This window comes from Oncorhynchus mykiss, chromosome 9 (genome assembly GCF_057628025.1).
Source record: "Oncorhynchus mykiss isolate SJ-2025 chromosome 9, ASM5762802v1, whole genome shotgun sequence".
Classification (NCBI taxonomy): Eukaryota; Metazoa; Chordata; class Actinopteri; order Salmoniformes; family Salmonidae; genus Oncorhynchus; species Oncorhynchus mykiss.
In genome coordinates, this window is record NC_143030.1 from 32,462,141 (window position 1) to 32,480,556 (window position 18,416).

Consider the following 18,416-nt stretch of genomic DNA (forward strand, 5'->3'; position numbering starts at 1 on the left):
ACTTTGGTTTGGTTGAAGAGTCATCTAAACTAAGTATGGGGGATTTCTTTAAAATAAAATAGGGGAATTTATTATAATTTTTTTCTGAAGTGACATGACTTTATAAGATGCCGCCGAGGACCACTTTGAAAACGAGCGTTGTAATTAATACTTTCAAGTGATATCCTCTGGGTCCACATTGTACATTTTGTTTTATATGTCTGTTACCCAAAATAAATTAAATTCAATAGCAAACTAGTAAAAGTGTTGTTTTTGGCATCTCTATTTTTCTCCTGACCTGTCTTGCTGATAGGCTGAGGTACTGGCTAAAATGCAAGTTCTTGTCAGATTACAGCTCGCCAAATGGGTTATTGTAATAACATTTCACCCCCCCCCCCCCCTTGAATTAAACAAAGTTTTACAGGATTTAAGTAGATGTTTTGCCAAGTTGTCTGTCACGCAAAGAAATCGACTGACACTTTATTCCCAGTGCAATGCACTGTATTTTGATACCACAGCGCCATCTAGTGGCAGAAAGTGAAACATGGAAAAAAATGTCTAGGCTGTTCCGTTATGTCTGCGTAAAGTCATCATATTAATAATTTGGTGTGTGTGTGAAGCCTGGGCAGTGGTGTGTAGTTCAATTATACTGATGGTTTTGTGTGCGTGCAGGTTCTTCTGTCCTCCCCCGTGTGTGTACCTGATGGGCTCTGGCTGGAAGAAAAAGAAGGAGCAAATGGAGAGAGACGGCTGCTCGGAGCAGGAGTCTCAGCCCTGTGCATTCATAGGGATAGGAAACTCTGACCAAGAGATGCAGCAACTCAACCTAGAGGGAAAGGTAGGGTGCAGCACACACAATTCTTTCCTTCACTTTTACTCTCTCACTTCCTTCCTCTCAACCTCTCACCCCCCCTCTCTCGTTCACATGCTCACACACATGACACTATTACTCTTTGTTTCTCACCTTCTGTCTATAATTATTTCATAATAATAACAAATAGTATCTATGTCACACACACACTCAAATAGACACACGCTCAAAACAGTGCCTCGCACTATCTGACAACCGTTGCTTAATCTCACACACACACACACACACACACACACACACCAAAGCAAATACTAACCGGTGCCTGCCATTCCTAAATAAGCCCATCTTTCTACTCCCTCTCCATCCCTCCCCCTCAGAACTATTGCACAGCCAAAACCTTGTACATATCAGACTCCGACAAGAGAAAGCACTTCATGCTGTCCGTCAAGATGTTTTACGGCAACAGCACAGACATTGGCGTCTTCCTCAGCAAGAGAATCAAAGTAATCTCCAAGCCCTCCAAAAAGAAGCAGTCCCTGAAGAATGCAGATCGTGAGTCACACACAACACACAGGCGGACGCACACACACACACTACACTTTACGAACCAGGGCTGGGTTCAAATACTATTTAGAGTATTTAAATGACTTTCAAAGACATTTCTTTGGAAACATGTATATTAGAACGTATTTGGAAATACACTTGGAAAGTATTGGCATTTATTTGAAAATAATCAAAAACACAGACAAGTGTATTATCAAATACACATATTGAAATACTCCCATGCATTTGAACCCAGGTCTGTTTGGAATTTGAAATAGTGCGTTTTAGGAATAAGTATTTGAAAATATACTGAACAAAAATATAAATGCAACAATTTCAAAGATTTTACTGAGTTACAGTTCATATAATGAATTTAGTCAACTGAGATAAATAAATTAGGCCCTAATCTATGGATTTCACATGACTGGGCAGGGGTACAGCCATGGGTGGGCCTGGGAGGGAATAGGCCCACCTACTTGGCAGCCAGTACCACCCACTGGGGAGGCAGGCCCAGCCAATCAGAATTATTTTCTCCCCACAAAAGTGCTTTATTACAGACAGAAATACTCCTCAGCACTTGCATTTATATTTCTGTTCACTGTACAGTCGTGGCCAAAACTTTTGAAAATGACACAAATATAAATTATCACAAAGTCTGCTGCCTCAGTTTGTATGATGGCAATTTGCATATACTCCAGAATGTAATGAAGAGGGATCAGATTAATTGCAATTAAGTCCCTCTTTGCCATGCAAATGAACTGAATCCCCCAAAAACATATCCACTGCATTTCAGCCCTGCCACAAAAGGACCAGCTGACATCATGTCAGTGATTCTCTCGTTAACACAGATCACTCTGTCATGCTGATTGAGTTTGAATAACAGACTGGAAGCTTCAAAGTGAGGGTGGTGCTTGGAATCATTGTTCTTCCTCTGTCAACCATGGTTACCTGCAAGGAAACACGTGCCGTCATCATTGCTTTGCACAAAAAGGGCTTCACAGGCAAGGATATTGCTGCCAGTAAGATTGCACCTAAATCAACCATTTGTCGGATCATCAAGAACTTCAAGGAGAGCAGTTCAATTGTTGTGAAGAAGGCTTCAGGGCGCCCAAGAATGTCCAGCAAGCGCCAGGACCGTCTCCTAAAGTTGATTCAGCTGCGGGATCGGGGCACCACCAGTACAGAGCTCGCTCAGGAATGGCAGCAGGCAGGTGTGAGTGCATCTGCACGCACAGTGAGGCAAAGACTTTTGTAGGATGGCCTGGTGTCATGAAGGGCATCAAAGAAGCCACTTCTCTCCAGGAAAAGTGCTACCATCAGTCCTGTGTCATGCCAACAGTAAAGCATCCTGAGACCATTCATGTGTGGGGTTGCTTCTCAGCCAAGGGAGTGGGCTCACTCACAATTTTACACATCCTCCGAGAGCAACTTCTCCCAACCATCCAGGAACAGTTTGGTGATGATCAATGCCTTTTCCAGCGTGATGGAGCACCTTGTCATAAGGCAAAAGTGACAACTAAGTGGCTCGGGGAACAAAACATTGATATTTTGGGTACATGGCCAGGAAACTCCCCAGACCTTAATCCCATTGAGAACTTGTGGTCAATCCTCAAGAGGCAGGTGGACAAACAAAAACCCACAAATTCTGACAAACTCCAAGCATTGATTATGCAAGAATGGGCTGCCATCAGTCAGGATGTGGCCCAGAAGTTAATTGACAGCATGCCAGGGTGGATTGCAGAGGTCTTGAAAAAGAAGGGTCAGCACTGCAAATATTGACTCTTTGTATCAACTTCATGTAATTGTCAATAAAAGCCTTTGATACTTATGAAATGCTTGTAATTATACTTCAGTATTCCATAGTAACATTTGACAAAAATATCTAAAGACACTGAAGCAGCAAACTTTGGAAATTAATATTTGTCATTCTCAAAACGTTTGGCCACGACTGTAGTTTTAAATAGCAGGCTATATATAGGAAATTATTAGGAAATACTTTCATATAAAATTTGGGAAACATTATTTGAAAATACTCATATGCCGGTAATACTTATTTAAATAACAAAAAATCAAATACGCAGGTCTGCTATACAAACACAATCTACATGTCAATATCACTCATAAGGCCCTGCTCAAATGCTTTGAAAAGGCATCCTTCCCTCCTCCCCTCATTGAGGTTACCATTAATCTAACATGACTCTGTTAGGTGAAATTGAGGGTTCCAATATACATCGTTCACTATCTTATCATTGTACATTAGTGATTACGTCAAGGGAGGAAGGAAGGAGGCATCTTTTGAAGTACTCTAACAAATGCTGATCTCTACCCTTCACAATGCCGTTATTGCTCTTCAGAGGGCGCAACAGAAAAAGGAGAAGAAAAAAAAACAGATGACAACCGAGGCATGAAAATGACCCAATGTTCAATATTGTCAAATACCTGTAGTGTTTGTTTTGCGGCTGTTTTCTGCCCTCTAATCACACTTCTTATCGCCCAGTCATTTCGTCTTGCGGTGATGGGGACATGTTTTGGGGTTGTTCCATTTTAGTGTGGTCTCTTTATCTCTCTCTCTGTGTGTCTCTCCTACTGCAGTGTGTATTGCATCGGGGACCAAGGTGGCCCTGTTCAACCGGTTGCGGTCCCAGACGGTCAGCACGCGCTACCTACATGTGGAGGGGGGAAACTTTCATGCCAGCTCCCAGCAATGGGGTGCCTTCTACATCCACCTGTGTGAGTCTCATACACACACGCGCAAGCACGCGCCCATACCTGTATTCTCACATTTCTCACACACACACCCACTCAATTCTTAATCAATCCTATACGCTCTCTCATATACACACATACATTTACCGTAGCCTGAATGAAATGTTGTGTGACCGTATCTTATGGGTTGTGTTTCCCAGTGGATGACGAGGAGTCTGAAGGAGAGGAGTTCACTGTGAGAGATGGCTATATCCACTACGGACAGACGGTCAAACTGGTCTGCTCTGTCACCGGGATGGCCCTGCCACGACTGGTACTACACACCACTTTTTTACTTTGGTTTCTCGCCCCCCCCCCCCCCCCCACCTCTTTCAATTCATGTCACATAACTCTTTTTTGTTGTTGTTGTATTTTATATATTTTGTCTTTATGCATGTCAAATTATCTCTCTTTCTGTCGTTATTACTGACAAACACACACACACCCGCACATGAACTAAAGTTGCCAGTTAATGTCTTGATGTGATTTGTACGCTTCTGCCTCGACAACTAAACACCATCCTCTCTGTGTGGGTCAGATCATCCGTAAAGTGGACAAGCAGACGGCCCTGCTGGATGCAGACGACCCCGTCTCCCAGCTCCACAAGTGTGCCTTCTACCTGAAGGACACAGAGCGCATGTACCTGTGCCTTTCCCAAGAGAGGATCATCCAGTTTCAAGTGAGTGAGACACTTCCTCCCAATACCTTCTACTCAAACTACATATCTACCATTCGCCATAATTTTGACCACATACTTGCTGTTAAACAATCAGAATTACCTTTTTAGGAAACGTCTTCCTGGATAGTGACCATTTAGTTAATTTCTATGATAATGACAGATTTGCAATCTTCAAATTGAACATTTGTTAGTCAGATCCCACCTAGAAATGGAGGACAAAGCTTGTCGGTGCTCTGTGCTGGTTCCCGTTGCTTGAATAGGTCACAGCCTTGGTTTTTCTACGATTTTTATTGCCTTGTGATTCCATCTTGGGGAGATGACCGATTTAGAGTGATCCTCATCCTCTAACTGAGTTAATATAATGTTAAGGTGACACGTAATATGTCCCTCGCTTAGGTGTTCTCTCTCAATCTAACTCTACATCAGAGATCACCATAGAGACAACAACTTACCCAGGATACAGCGACAGTCATAACAAACACATCTATATTCATCTACTTATCTACATCTTACGATCAAGCGCTACTGGCTCCCTTTGACGTGTATGTGTGTGTGTGTGTCTGCCTCCCCCCAGGCCACTCCATGCCCAAAGGAACCAAACAAAGAGATGATCAACGACGGAGCGTCCTGGACAATCATCAGCACGGACAAGGCTGAGTACACCTTCTACGAGGGCATGGGCCCCGTCCACTCGCCTGTCACCCCCGTGCCTGTGGTCGAGAGTTTACAGGTTAGAAAGGGACACACACACACATAGACAGACAGACACACACACGGTTGCACACACACTCCATTCCTATCATAAACAACTATTCGTTCCTCTCGCAGTGCTCCAAAAATATTTGTACACACACGTCCTTTAGACCCTTTACGCCATTCCATCTCCATCTCTTCCTCCGCCAACAAGACATAAACATTTAGACTTGTTGTATTTGTGTGTTTGTGAAGCTAAACGGTGGTGGGGACGTGGCCATGCTGGAGCTGACGGGACAGAACTTCACTCCAAACCTGAGGGTCTGGTTTGGAGACGTCGAGGCAGAGACCATGTACAGGTACCGACACACCTCCCTGCTCCTTTCAAGTTTGGGCTATCTCAATACTAGGGTTGCAAAATTCCGGTAACTTTCTCCAAATGTCCAGCTTTTCCAGCCAACCGGGATTTCAGAAACACTTCAAATGAAGTCCAACTGAAGATGCTAAGGATGGCGCCGACAAAGATGGTCGCCTCGCTTCGAGTCCTTAGGAAACTATGCAGTATATACATTTGAGACAAGGCTACCTAAATTATATCAGCATATTGATTGCACTATGTGTGGGGTAATACACTCGACCACTGCTACTCTAACTTCTGCGATGCATACAAAGCCCTCCCCCACCCCCCCTTTGGCAAATCCGACCACGACGCCATCTTGCACAAACCGTCTTCTAGGTAGAAACTCAAACAGGATGTACCAGTGACTAGAACCATTCAACGCTGGTCTGACCATTTGGAATCCACGCTTCAAGATTGTTTTGATCACATGGACTGGGAAATGTTCCAGGCAGCCTAAGAGAATAACATCGACCTATACGCTGACTTGGCGAGTGAATTTATAAGGAAGTGCATTGGAGATGTACCCACTGTGACTATTAAAACCTACTCTAACCAGAAACCATGGATGGAAGGCGGCATTCTGAACTGAAAGCGCAAACCACTGCATTTAACCATGGAAAGATGTCTGGGAACGCGGCTGAATATGAACAGTGTAGTTATTCCCTCCGCAAGGCAATCAAACAAGCAAAATGCCGGTACAGGGACAAAGCGGAGTCGCAATTCAACGGCTCAGACACGAGACATATGTGGCAGGGTCTACAGGAAATCACAGACTACAAAAAGAAAACCAGCCACGTCACGGACACCGACGTCTTGCGTCCAGACAAACTAAACACCTTCTTTGCACCCTTTGAAGATAATAGAGTGCCACTGTCGTGGCCCGCTAACAAGAACTGCGCCTTCTCCATGGCCGACGTGAGTAAAACATTTAAACGTGTTAACCCTCGCAAGGCTGCTGGCCCAGACGGCATCCCTAGCCACGTCCTCAGAGCATGCGCATACCAGCTGGTTGGTGTGCATACGGACATATTCAATCGCTCCCTATCCCAGTTTGCTGTCCCCACTGTTAAGTTCTTGTTTTATGTATCCCTATATTTATGTTATTACGGGGCTATCGCTCAGTCAAGAGTGCGCATGCGCAGGAAGTCTAGTCGTTGATGGACCTGGCCTTGAGTGTAATGGCTACCTTTGTGGGTGTTCATACGGTATAGTGAACTTTGTTAAACTGGAACCTTGTCGTTGTGTCATTTCGAGTTAACATTGGTAGCAGAGGATGGATAATAACTACAATGTGCCACCTCGCTTCGACGAGAAGAGGTTGTACGAAAGTTTGAAAAATGAACTTGGAATCTGGACACGCGTTTCTAATCTGGACGCGAAAAAGCAAGCACTTGCGGTGGTTTTGTCGCTGGAGGGAAGAGCGAGAGATACAGCACTGGATATAGCCGTTGAGGATTTGAACAAGGATGATGGAATGGGAACTTTGATCAGAGCACTGGATTCTGTATTTCTTAAAGAAGAGAAAGGCCGTGCCTACGGGGCATATTCAAACTTTGACAGTGTTACGAGAAATATTTTGGTTGCAATGGCGGACTACATCATTGATTTCGAACAGAGGTACAATAAGATGCGCAAGTACGACATGGTTCTCCCGGATGCAGTGTTAGCTTTCAAGTTGCTAGATACTGTCTGTCTGGATGGTAGAGACATGGTTCTCCCGGATGCAGTGTTAGCCTTCAAGTTGCTAGATACTGTCTGTCTGGATGGTAGAGACATGGTTCTCCCGGATGCAGTGTTAGCCTTCAAGTTGCTAGATACTGTCTGTCTGGATGGTAGAGACATGGTTCTCCCGGATGCAGTGTTAGCTTTCAAGTTGCTAGATACTGTCTGTCTGGATGGTAGAGACATGGTTCTCCCGGATGCAGTGTTAGCCTTCAAGTTGCTAGATACTGTCTGTCTGGATGGTAGAGACATGGTTCTCCCGGATGCAGTGTTAGCCTTCAAGTTGCTAGATACTGTCTGTCTGGATGGTAGAGACATGGTTCTCCCGGATGCAGTGTTAGCCTTCAAGTTGCTAGATACTGTCTGTCTGGATGGTAGAGACATGGTTCTCCCGGATGCAGTGTTAGCCTTCAAGTTGCTAGATACTGTCTGTCTGGATGGTAGAGACATGGTTCTCCCGGATGCAGTGTTAGCCTTCAAGTTGCTAGATACTGTCTGTCTGGATGGTAGAGACATGGTTCTCCCGGATGCAGTGTTAGCCTTCAAGTTGCTAGATACTGTCTGTCTGGATGGTAGAGACATGGTTCTCCCGGATGCAGTGTTAGCCTTCAAGTTGCTAGATACTGCGTGTCTAGATGGTAGGGAGAAACAGTTGGCTTTGACTGCTTGTACTGTGCTGACTTTTGCATCTAAGTCGGCGCTAAAAATAATATTTGGTGAAAAGACGTCTGTCGCACCAATAACAGATGGAATGCAAGTGAGTGACGCAGCATATTACACTGAGCAGCAGAGAAAAGGTGCCAACAAGTCACATTCTCAAGACAACCAGAAGCGGGCGCCATTTCCCGGCACAAATCCACTGGACAAATATGAAAGGAGATCAAAATGTGCTATTTGTCAAAGCACTTACCATTGGGTTAAAGACTGTCCTCATAAAAATGAACAAGTTAAACTAACAGAGGAAAATGCAAACACAGAGATAAAGCAGTGTAATATCACACTGTTTTAAAATGAATCTGCTTCTGATACTGAGATGTTTATAGTTGAATCCTTAGGATCTGCTGTAATTGATACTGCATGCACACGGACAGTGTGTGGTGCAAAATGGCTTGATAGCTATGTCAGTGAACTAAATATGAAAGAAGTACACAATATGATTGACACACCAAGCAACAGAGCTTTCACATTTGGAGATGGGAGAATTGTCCATTCTACCAAAAGATAAGATACCAGCAAACATTGGTCAGACTGTCACATTGAAACAGAGGTGGTCCCTACAGATATCCCCTTACTATTAAGCGAAGCTTCCCTCAAGAAGGCAGGGGCTGTACTAGACATAAAAAAATGACAAGGCAGTGATGTTTAAACAACCAGTGACTCTTGAACTTACTACCTCAGGCCACTATTGTGTAAACATTTTGGACAAAGACATCAGAGTCCATGCAAAAATGAGATTCTGACTGACACAGAGATTCTGACAGTCACAGAGAACATGAAAACAAAAGAAAAACACAAAGTATTGTTAAAGCTTCACAAACAGTTCAGACATGCTACAGTTGACAGACTTCAGAAGTTACTCAGCAGTTCAGGGAATAATGATGATGAGAACTACGAAACTGGAAGCGATGTGTACTACAAACGAGTTGACTATCAAGAGTGGAAAGGACCGGGAGTAGTCATTGGTCAAAATGGTGTGGTGATATTTGTGAGGCACGGAGGCATCATTGTCAGGGTGCATCACTCAAGATTGCAAGAAAAACAGAATGCCATTCAAAATGATGATGTACTTGTAGCCTAGTGGTTAGAGCGTTGGACTAGTAACCGGGAGGTTGCAAGTTCAAATCCCCAAGGTACAAGGTACAAATCTGTCGTTCTGCCCCTGAACAACCCACTGTTCCTAGGCCGTCATTGAAAATAAGAATTTGTTCTTAACTGACTTGCCTAGTTAAATAAAGGTCAAATAAATAAAATCAATTTGACTCAGCTAAACTAGATGAGCTCAGTAATTGGAGGAAAAATGGAGTGTTTGAGGAAGTCAAAGACATTGGTCAAAAATGTGTCTCAACAAGGTACCCTTAAAGAATCCTTAACTGGAATAGTGTCTAAAGCACGTCTAGTGGCTAGAGGTTTTGAGGAGCTGTCTGCTAAAGAACTCCCAAAAGACTCACCGACATGCGCCTCAGAGTCAGTTGCCAGAAAAAAATGGAAACTTAATTCCATAGACATCAAATCTGCATTTTTGCAGGGCTGTCAAGGGACATTCACATCTGACCTCTGTGTGTGTATGGACTGGCAGATGCATCACTCTACTGGTACAACAAAGTCAAGGTTACAATTCTGAATACAGGTGGAAAAATATCACAAGTGGATCCTGCAGTCTTCTATTGGCTTGATCAAGACTGCAATGTGACTGGAGTACGTGCCTGTCATGTTACTGACTATCTGGGGTGGCTCACAGACCTTTGCTACAACTGTGATTCCACACCTCAAAACTGTTTTCTAGGTCGGCCGAGAGGAGCATGATCATTTTTGTTATGTTGGCATAGAGTTAATTACAGTTGCTGGAACAGTACTGATGCAACAGGAGAACTATATCAAGACTCTTCAACCCATCCACATGGATCCTTCAAGAGCCGTACAAAGGAATTCCCCTCTCTGTGGAATTGAAGCTGATCAATTGATGTCAAAGATAGGACACATTTTATGGGTTGATAGACAGAGTAGACCTGATGTAATGTTTGATGGTTGCAACTTGGCATCTAACACAAAACACGCCACTGTAAAAAACATCCATGAGGCGAACAAAGTTGTTCGTAAACTGAAATGACAACAAGTGACTTTAAAGTTTCAGCATGTTGGAAAAGATGACTCTTTGAAACTAGTTGTCTTCAGTGATGCTTCGCTAGGGAACCTTACAGATGGAGGCACACAAGGTGGACATCTAATCGTGTTAATGGGTGAAGGAGGAAGATTCTCACCTATCTGTTGGCAGTCAAAAAGGATCAGAAGGGTTGTCCGAAGCGGACTTGCTGGAGAAACCCTTATTCTTGGGGATGGAATTGACAATGCTATCTTTCTTGCAACTCTGTTCTCAGAGCTTACCACTGGTGAGACAAAACAACACTTTCTACCTGTAGTTTGTGTCACTTACAACTACTTATTAGTTGATGCTGTGAAGTCAACCAAGTCTGTCACAGAGAAAAGACTCAGCATCAAGGAACTTATTCAAGCACAGAGAATCCAGCGGACTGTGGTCAACCACAAAGGAACAGCTTGCTGACTGTCTGACTTAAAAGGAGCATCCAGTCTTGTGCCCCTACAGGCTCTCGGTAATGGAAAGTGGCAGCTTGAGTAATACAAATAAAAACTGACACACAACCCATTTGTAGTAAGGAATTTGATTAATACTTGGACATTTAATTATGTTGTTGATGTTTTATTTGTCTTTAAAGAAAAGGGGGAGACTGTTAAGTTATTGTTTTATGTATCCCTATATTTCTGTTATTATGGGGCTATCGCTCAGTCAAGGAAGCAGGAAGTCTTTGATGGACCTGGCCTTGAGTGTAATGGCTACCTTTGTGGGTGTTCATACGGTATAGTAAACTTTGTTAAACTGGAACCTTGTCTTTGTGTCATTTCGAGTTAACACCCACATGCTTCAAGATGGCTACCATGGTTCCTATGCCCAAAAAGGCAAAGATAACTGAACTGAATGACTATCACCCCATTCTGTCATCATGAAGTGCTTTGAGAGACTAGTCAAGGATCATATCACCTCCACCTTACCTGTCACCCTAGACCCACTTCAGTTTGCATTCCGCCCTAACAGGTCCACAGACGATGCAATCGCCATCACATTGCACACTGCCCTATCCCATCTGGACAAGAAGAATACCTATGTAAGAATGCTGTTCATTGAGTACAGCTCAGCATTCAACACCATAGTGCCCTCCAAGCTCATCATCAAAGTGGAGGCCTCAACCCCGCCTGTGCAATTTGGTCCTGGACTTTCTGACGGGCTGCCCCCAGTTGGTGAAGGTAGGAAACAACATCTCCACCTCTGACCCCCAACACTGGGGCCCCACAAGGGTGCATGCTCAGTCCCCTCCTGTACTCCCTTTTCACCCATGACTGAGTGGCCATGCACGCCTCCAACTCAATCATCAAGTTTTCAGATGACAACAGTCGTTGGCTTGATTACCAACAACGATGAGACAGGCTGCAATGAGGAGGTGAGGGCACTCGGAGTGTGGTTTCAGGAAAACAACCTCTCACTCAACGTCAATAAAACAAAGGAGATGATCTTGGACTATCGCACCTCCCTATTCACATCAAAGGGACAGCAGTGGAGAAAATGGAAATAGGCTGTATCACCGCCTGGTACGGCAACTGCTCCGCCCTCAACCGCAAGGCTCTCCAGAGGGCGGTGCGGTCTGGACAGCGCATCACCGGGGGCAAACTACCTGCCCTCCATGACACCTATAGCACTCGATGTCACAGGAAGGAAAAAAAGGTAACCAAAGACAACAACCACCCGAGCCACTGCCTGTTCACACCGCTACCATCCAGAAGGCGAGGTCAGAATAGGTGCATCAAAGCTGGGACCGAAAGACTGAAGAACAGCTTCTATCTCAAGGCCATCAGACTGCTAACAGCAATCACAAACTCAGAGGCTGCTGCCTACATGGAAACCCAATCACTGGCAACTTTAACAAATGGATCACGAGTCACTAAACAATGCCACTTTATATAATGCCACTTGAATAATGTTTACATGTCCGACATTACTCATATCATATGTATATACTGTATTTTATACCATCTTATGCACCTTGCCTATGCCACTCTGCAATCGCTCATCCATATATTTATATCTTCATATTCTCATTCACCCTTTTAGATTTGTGTGCATTAGGTAGTTGTTGGGGAATTGTTAGATCACTTGTTAGATATTACTGCACTGTCAGAACCAGAAGCACAAGCATTTCGCTACTCTTGCATTAACATCTGCTAACCATGTGACCAATACAATTTGAACTGAAACTGCTACAAACGTTTAATGAGCCTTATCCATGAGATATATGTTTCTGAAAAGGGAACGAGGATGTCCCGATTCAGTCTGACCTCATTAGCCATTATAAACTGTAAAAGACTACCGCTTTGACAAACCAGGGGACAGCTTACATAGTAATTGGCTAGTTTATACAATAATGCCATCTTACATTGGTGTGCTTTGATCCAAGTCAAAGCAATGTTCTGAGCCAATTTGTACTAACAGAACAAAATGGAATTTAATTTAGGCTCAGATATTGGCAGTTTCAAAGTACACCCTTCCCGCGATGCCAAACATCCCCGAAGGTACTTTTTCCTTTTCGTGTAGAATTTTATAGATTAATTGGCGACCCAGTGCTTATGGCTGCTCCCATGAAGGAAGAGTCTTTAGAACAGATGAAAGAGCTCTATGGTTACCCTGTGATAAACAATAGGGGTCCCGTATGACTATCAGTGTGCCATTCATCCTGGTTGTAAAACGCTACTGGGAGATGCTGTGAGTGAAATGTTGAGGTGGCTGTCGGCTGCAGGGTGGTGTGTAAGTGGTCCCAATGTACACTGAGAACGCCACGGTCTCCATTTGACCCATTTGTGTGTGATGTGTGTATCATGGGAGGTTTTACAGGGCTGTTTTTGTACAGGATCTAAGGCACAGCACAGACACTGTGTAAGGTATGAGGGAATATATGGGCCTCCCATAGTGCTTGATGGAAGCATGTTAACCATTGGTATACTTAAGTCGTTTTGTTCTAATCCGTCCCGAAGGACCATGAAAGATAATACTCAACCGACATGTTAATTGTCAACTGACATGTGGTCATTGCGTTACCTACCTTTTGCCTTTGGTCTACACTGAGGGTATCACAGAGTGAGGGAGTCAACCCAAATAAATATAATTAAATCTAGAGAGCTGAAACCCTCTCTGACTCTTTCTCTCTCTACCTCCGCCCGCAGGTGTGCGGAGAGCATGCTGTGCGTGGTGCCCGACATCTCTGCCTTCCGTGAGGGCTGGCGCTGGGTGCGGCAGCCGGTGCAGGTGCCCGTCACGCTGGTGCGAAATGACGGGATCATCTACTCCACCACACTCACCTTCACCTACACGCCGGAGCCCGGGCCGCGGCCGCACTGCAACGCCGCCGGAGCCATCCTGCGGGCGGGCAGCGACCGCCTGCTCACGGCTAGCAGCAACATCGCTAACAACAGCGACGCTAACAACACCTACGGCTCCAACGCAGGAGTCACGTCCTCTTCCACGGCCGCCACCGTGGTGTCCTAACACACACACACACACACACACTTATACACACAATATGCCTTGAGAGCAAAACGTACCACATGGTAAGAAAAGACTACAAAGTAAACGGACTCTCTAAAAGTGCTGCAAATTGATTTTGGATACAAGAAAAGAAGCTGAAATAGGAAATTGGTCGGACAAAAGGGAGGAAGAGGAGGAATTCGAAGGAAAGAACGATGTCAAAAGTTGTCAACCAACGGAAATAAGAGAAACTGTGCGGAACTCCTCACCGCTACCATCTTGTCTCTGGTGTTGGAGCTGTGGAATAAGTTCCTATTGGCTCAGAGTACCAGCGCCTTTGTCGGCCGTGAGAAAATCGATACCACAACAGCGATGCATCTGCCACATGTATAAAATGTTAACATAAAAGGATAGTTTTTGTGCTCCCCTCCCTCCGATCATTTTTTTCCTCCTTTGTTTTTATATGTTGCGTTAGTTTGTGTATGTTTCTGTAAAGGGGGCGAGATGTATCGTTGTTGGAGGGAGAGCGAGGATTGGGTATAGAGGGACACATATAAAAACGTGATGATGATAACAGTTTTTATGGACCAAGGATCTCGTATAAGCTTTAGTAAAGGTACATTTTCTCCATACCTTTTTTTGTATGAAATATATAGTACACTTTTGTTACCAAATAGTTTCTATTCTCACCCTCCTAGCTTTGGCCTTTTTTTTTGGGGGGGGGGGGGCAAATCCCGACCTGGCTTGTGTATTATAGCTACCCTTATCTCCGTCAAACGCCTGCTCCCCCCTCCCCCCCCCCCCCCCCCCGGTCTTTTGGACGGAACGTTACATTTTTGATACTTTGCTCTTAAAAAAAAAATGACTAAAGTCTGGGGATTTCTTTTTGTTTTGTTTACCTAACCGAAGGTTCGGTTTGTGTTATGAAGTGACCTCAGAAGGCCTAATTTTGGATTCTCCATTGGTTTTTATGAAGTCTTTAAAAAGAAAAGCTTTAAGCAATGCCTCTGCCTTGTCTGCAATACTCTCTGTGTGCTACTCGCTACGTTTCCTTCGGAAATTACATGTCTGTACATCACACAAGGAGCCATAACGAATTCTGCAGAATTCTTCCATTGTATTTCAAACTTTAAAAAACTCGACTTCCACTACCAGTTACAAAATAGTTTCTCATTTCCACATACATTTTATGATTCTAGTCATCAAATTGAAAAGGTAGCCTTAGAACTGTATATTATTACTGTGCACACAGTCAGAAGATATCGTGTCATATATCCCATGTTGAGATCATGCCGATGTATTGGTCGCCACAGAAGTATCTGACGACGTCTTGAAATCTGTCAGTCCGTATACTGTCTCACCAGGCCTTGGTGTCTTCCTGTGTATAGTTCTCGTGGTATTTAAAACTTCCATTGTTTTGAGAAAACAGAAAAGACAGACCAATTTGATGTGGCCTTACCGCTAACTTAAATGTCAAAGAGAACCGATACCCTTCCAACGACCTGCCCTTTCCATTTACGTAACTTCCAAGAACCTGTGTGATGCAAAAACAGTCTGTCTGTCTTATCACCACTTGTTAAGTTGTTTCATTGGACTATATTACCCATAATGCAATCCATCTGCCACTGCTCCAAAACCACATTGTCAGCCTTCTGGAAGATTTGTGGACCTTTTTAAGAATAATATTAACTCTGTTCAGTGTACAAGTACAATACTTATATAAATGATGTACTTTATTATCACAGTGCCCTGCTTTCTCCATTTTGGCATGGATACATTGTCTTGTGAGGGCTTTGAGCTCCTCTGTTTGGCCTCCTGAAAGCCTTTTAACTAACGTCCTGTGGTTTTTGACCTTACACAACAATTACATGTACATTGTAAAACTCGCTTTCTGAAAGTAGCCACACTCACCGGCTGTATTTATGGTGATCAAGTCTCCTGTTAGAATTAATAAGGCCTTCTAGATGTGTGTCTGTGTAATTGAATATGTGTATTTGGAAAAACGTACAGCAATATTGTACAGGTCATGTCGTCGTGTCTCTTGGGGTTTGTCTGCCTGACCACTAGTTCACCAGCCTGTGTGTGTGTGTGTGTGGTGGTGGTGGTGGGGGGGGGGTTGTGTGTGTGTGAGTGTGTGTGAGAGCGAGTGTGTGTTTGGCTCCTCTGTGTAGTCTAACAATGGATCAGTGAGTGAGACTCGCTCCATTTCAAAATGTGGTTGGGTGGGTGGGTGCGTGGATGCGTACACCGTTTTATGTTCCAAACAATCAATGCTCTTGTAAAGATGGACTTTGAAGATTGTTTGGGTCCCGCGCCGTCTTCCGACTTGATCCAAATATAAAACAAGTGATTGTTTCTCTCTCATTGTTGGAAATAATATGTGGATCAACAAAATAAAAAAAAGAACAAGGCAATACTTTGATCATAGTATTACAGTGGAACTGTATATACTTCCGGGAAGAACTATGATGCTTTAACTTGAATGTCTGCTTATTAATTAAGAAGTATTTCTGGCCAATGTCATTCATGTACCCATTTAACAGTCATATCCCTTTAATAATGGGGAACAAAAAAGTGCTCTATTCCCCCCCCCCAAAAAAAATGCAAACTTAAGGGATGCTTTTTTTCCCCCTCCCTATTTAGATTATTACCCCCCCCCCCCCCCCCCCTCCCCTCTATTTTTCCAGCCATTGATGTTAATGTAAACAGTGTAATATTGATATTATTTTAAATTATTGGTATAAAGTTTCCCCCCTTGTCTTATTTTATGTCAAAGAAATAAGTGCATTATTGCCCTTGCTGCCTAGTTTGGCCTGGGTTGTCAATTTACAAAAGGTCGGTCCAGCAACAGTTGTACTTTTTCTAATGAATTAAAGCATGGGTGTATCAACCTAAATTGAACATTTTGTAGCATCAAACCAACATGAGCTTTGTCACTAATCACCTTAATATGGACTCTTTTTTTTTTTTTTACACAACAAAGAGAAATGCTACTGGCCTTTCTTAACCCTTTACTCTATTGTGATATGTCAATAAGGTGGTCACCAAATATGTTTGGGTTTTGCGCAGTGTTTTCATTGTGCCCGTTTCAGCTGGTAGAGGCGAGCTTATCTCTTAGATATCAAAGTGAGTTTGGGAACGCCTCTCTAATGCCTAAGGCGTCCTCCAGTCAGTCAATCTGTCATTCTGCTTGTGTTATTATATTTCTGTTTCGATACTTTCTGTTGTCTCTCTGGGCTCCACCCTGCCTGCTCCTTACGTTTCTCACTGATGCCCGGGTGAGTTTGGAAGGAAGTGGCATTGCGCTGCATCTCTTAAACAGTGGAAGGGTCGTGCGTATTCTCATATCTCTCTTTGATCCTCTTTGCTGGGTCATGTTCAGTAGGCGGGAAATGGAATGAAACGTTTGCAACGGTGTGCCCTAATGAACATGACACTGGTTGAACGGTTTACATGTGCTCTATAGAACAGTGGAGGCATGGAGGATTGGAGCAGGAGGAGAGGGTGGGTCCAGAGAACCAACTATTATGGTCAAGAAGCGCATCAGTGCTCCCCTTCCTCAGGTTTCACTCAACAAGGGGAAGGCAGCTCTCCCCCCGACAGGGGGTGGAATGTTGTTACGTGGCTTTTTATTATCTGAGCAAACTTTAGCAACATGGTAACAAAAGGTCACCCAGCAAAATACAAAATATTCTCCAACTTGTGTGATGCTTTTTGAAAATACTGTATACACACCGGTTTTCATTTTTCGGTCAGTCCATATGGTTTGTTTTGTTCTTCCAAAAGCAGCTGTTGTTTTTTGTTGTTGTAACGAGCTCTGAACAATGTATGTATGTATGTATCCTCTAATATACCAAATGTCTTTTTATAACGTAGATTTCTCATGCACTGCTAAACGAAACAGGACAGACCGAGAGGCAGCTGTAAATAAATGAAAAGGCGTGTTGGAGCAGCCTTTCCTCTGTTGCACTCGGCCTGACATTCTCCCCAAGACTATTGGCTGGCTGCACTATGAAGTGCTTTACGCTTCTCTCTTTCTTTCCGTCTCTCCTCTGTCTGTGTACGTACATTTTGACTTACCCTCTCATCCCTTTACACTCTTAGCTCTGTACGCTTGGCTTTGCTGCAGTCTCTTTCCCCCCTCACACGTCCATTCTCACACACTCTCTCTCCTTTCTCACACTCTCTCTCTCTCTCTCTGTGTAATGTTGTAGTAATGTTAAGCAGAGTGTCAGTCTGTCAGTGTGGTAGTATACTCAGTGCTTAAAGGGTTGCCGATGGTAGAAACCTGTGCAGTTTGTAACATTTTAGCAATAACGTGAAAACAAGGGGACTGTTTGTTTCAGTTTTTTGTACATATTTCAGTTCCAGTTCATGCTCAAATCCATATGTCATTAAAAAAAAATGTTACTTGCAATATTGGCATAAAAAAAAATCAAGAAATAAAAAGTGACAGAATTATGTGTGAAATTAAATGTGTCGTTAACTATATGTATTTTTATGTTCGAGGACCTCAAGTATGCAAAAAAAAAAACCC

At 43.6% G+C, this 18,416-nt stretch overlaps 1 protein-coding gene across 2 annotated transcripts in view; it reads left to right on the top strand.

Moving 5' to 3' along the window:
* Positions 1 to 18,349, top strand: part of LOC110531885 (recombination signal binding protein for immunoglobulin kappa J region b) — a 98,471-nt gene extending 80,122 nt beyond the window's left edge. For both annotated transcript variants that reach the window (XM_036987791.2, XM_090184076.1), the window contains 8 exons: positions 652 to 817; positions 1,168 to 1,342; positions 3,926 to 4,063; positions 4,240 to 4,352; positions 4,617 to 4,757; positions 5,332 to 5,487; positions 5,706 to 5,809; positions 13,579 to 18,349. In XM_036987791.2, the coding sequence (XP_036843686.2) occupies positions 652 to 817; positions 1,168 to 1,342; positions 3,926 to 4,063; positions 4,240 to 4,352; positions 4,617 to 4,757; positions 5,332 to 5,487; positions 5,706 to 5,809; positions 13,579 to 13,900 (1,315 nt within the window). In that variant the 3' untranslated portion in view covers positions 13,901 to 18,349. The remainder of the gene's footprint in view (positions 1 to 651; positions 818 to 1,167; positions 1,343 to 3,925; positions 4,064 to 4,239; positions 4,353 to 4,616; positions 4,758 to 5,331; positions 5,488 to 5,705; positions 5,810 to 13,578) is intronic.
* The last annotated feature ends 67 nt before the right edge of the window (positions 18,350 to 18,416 follow it).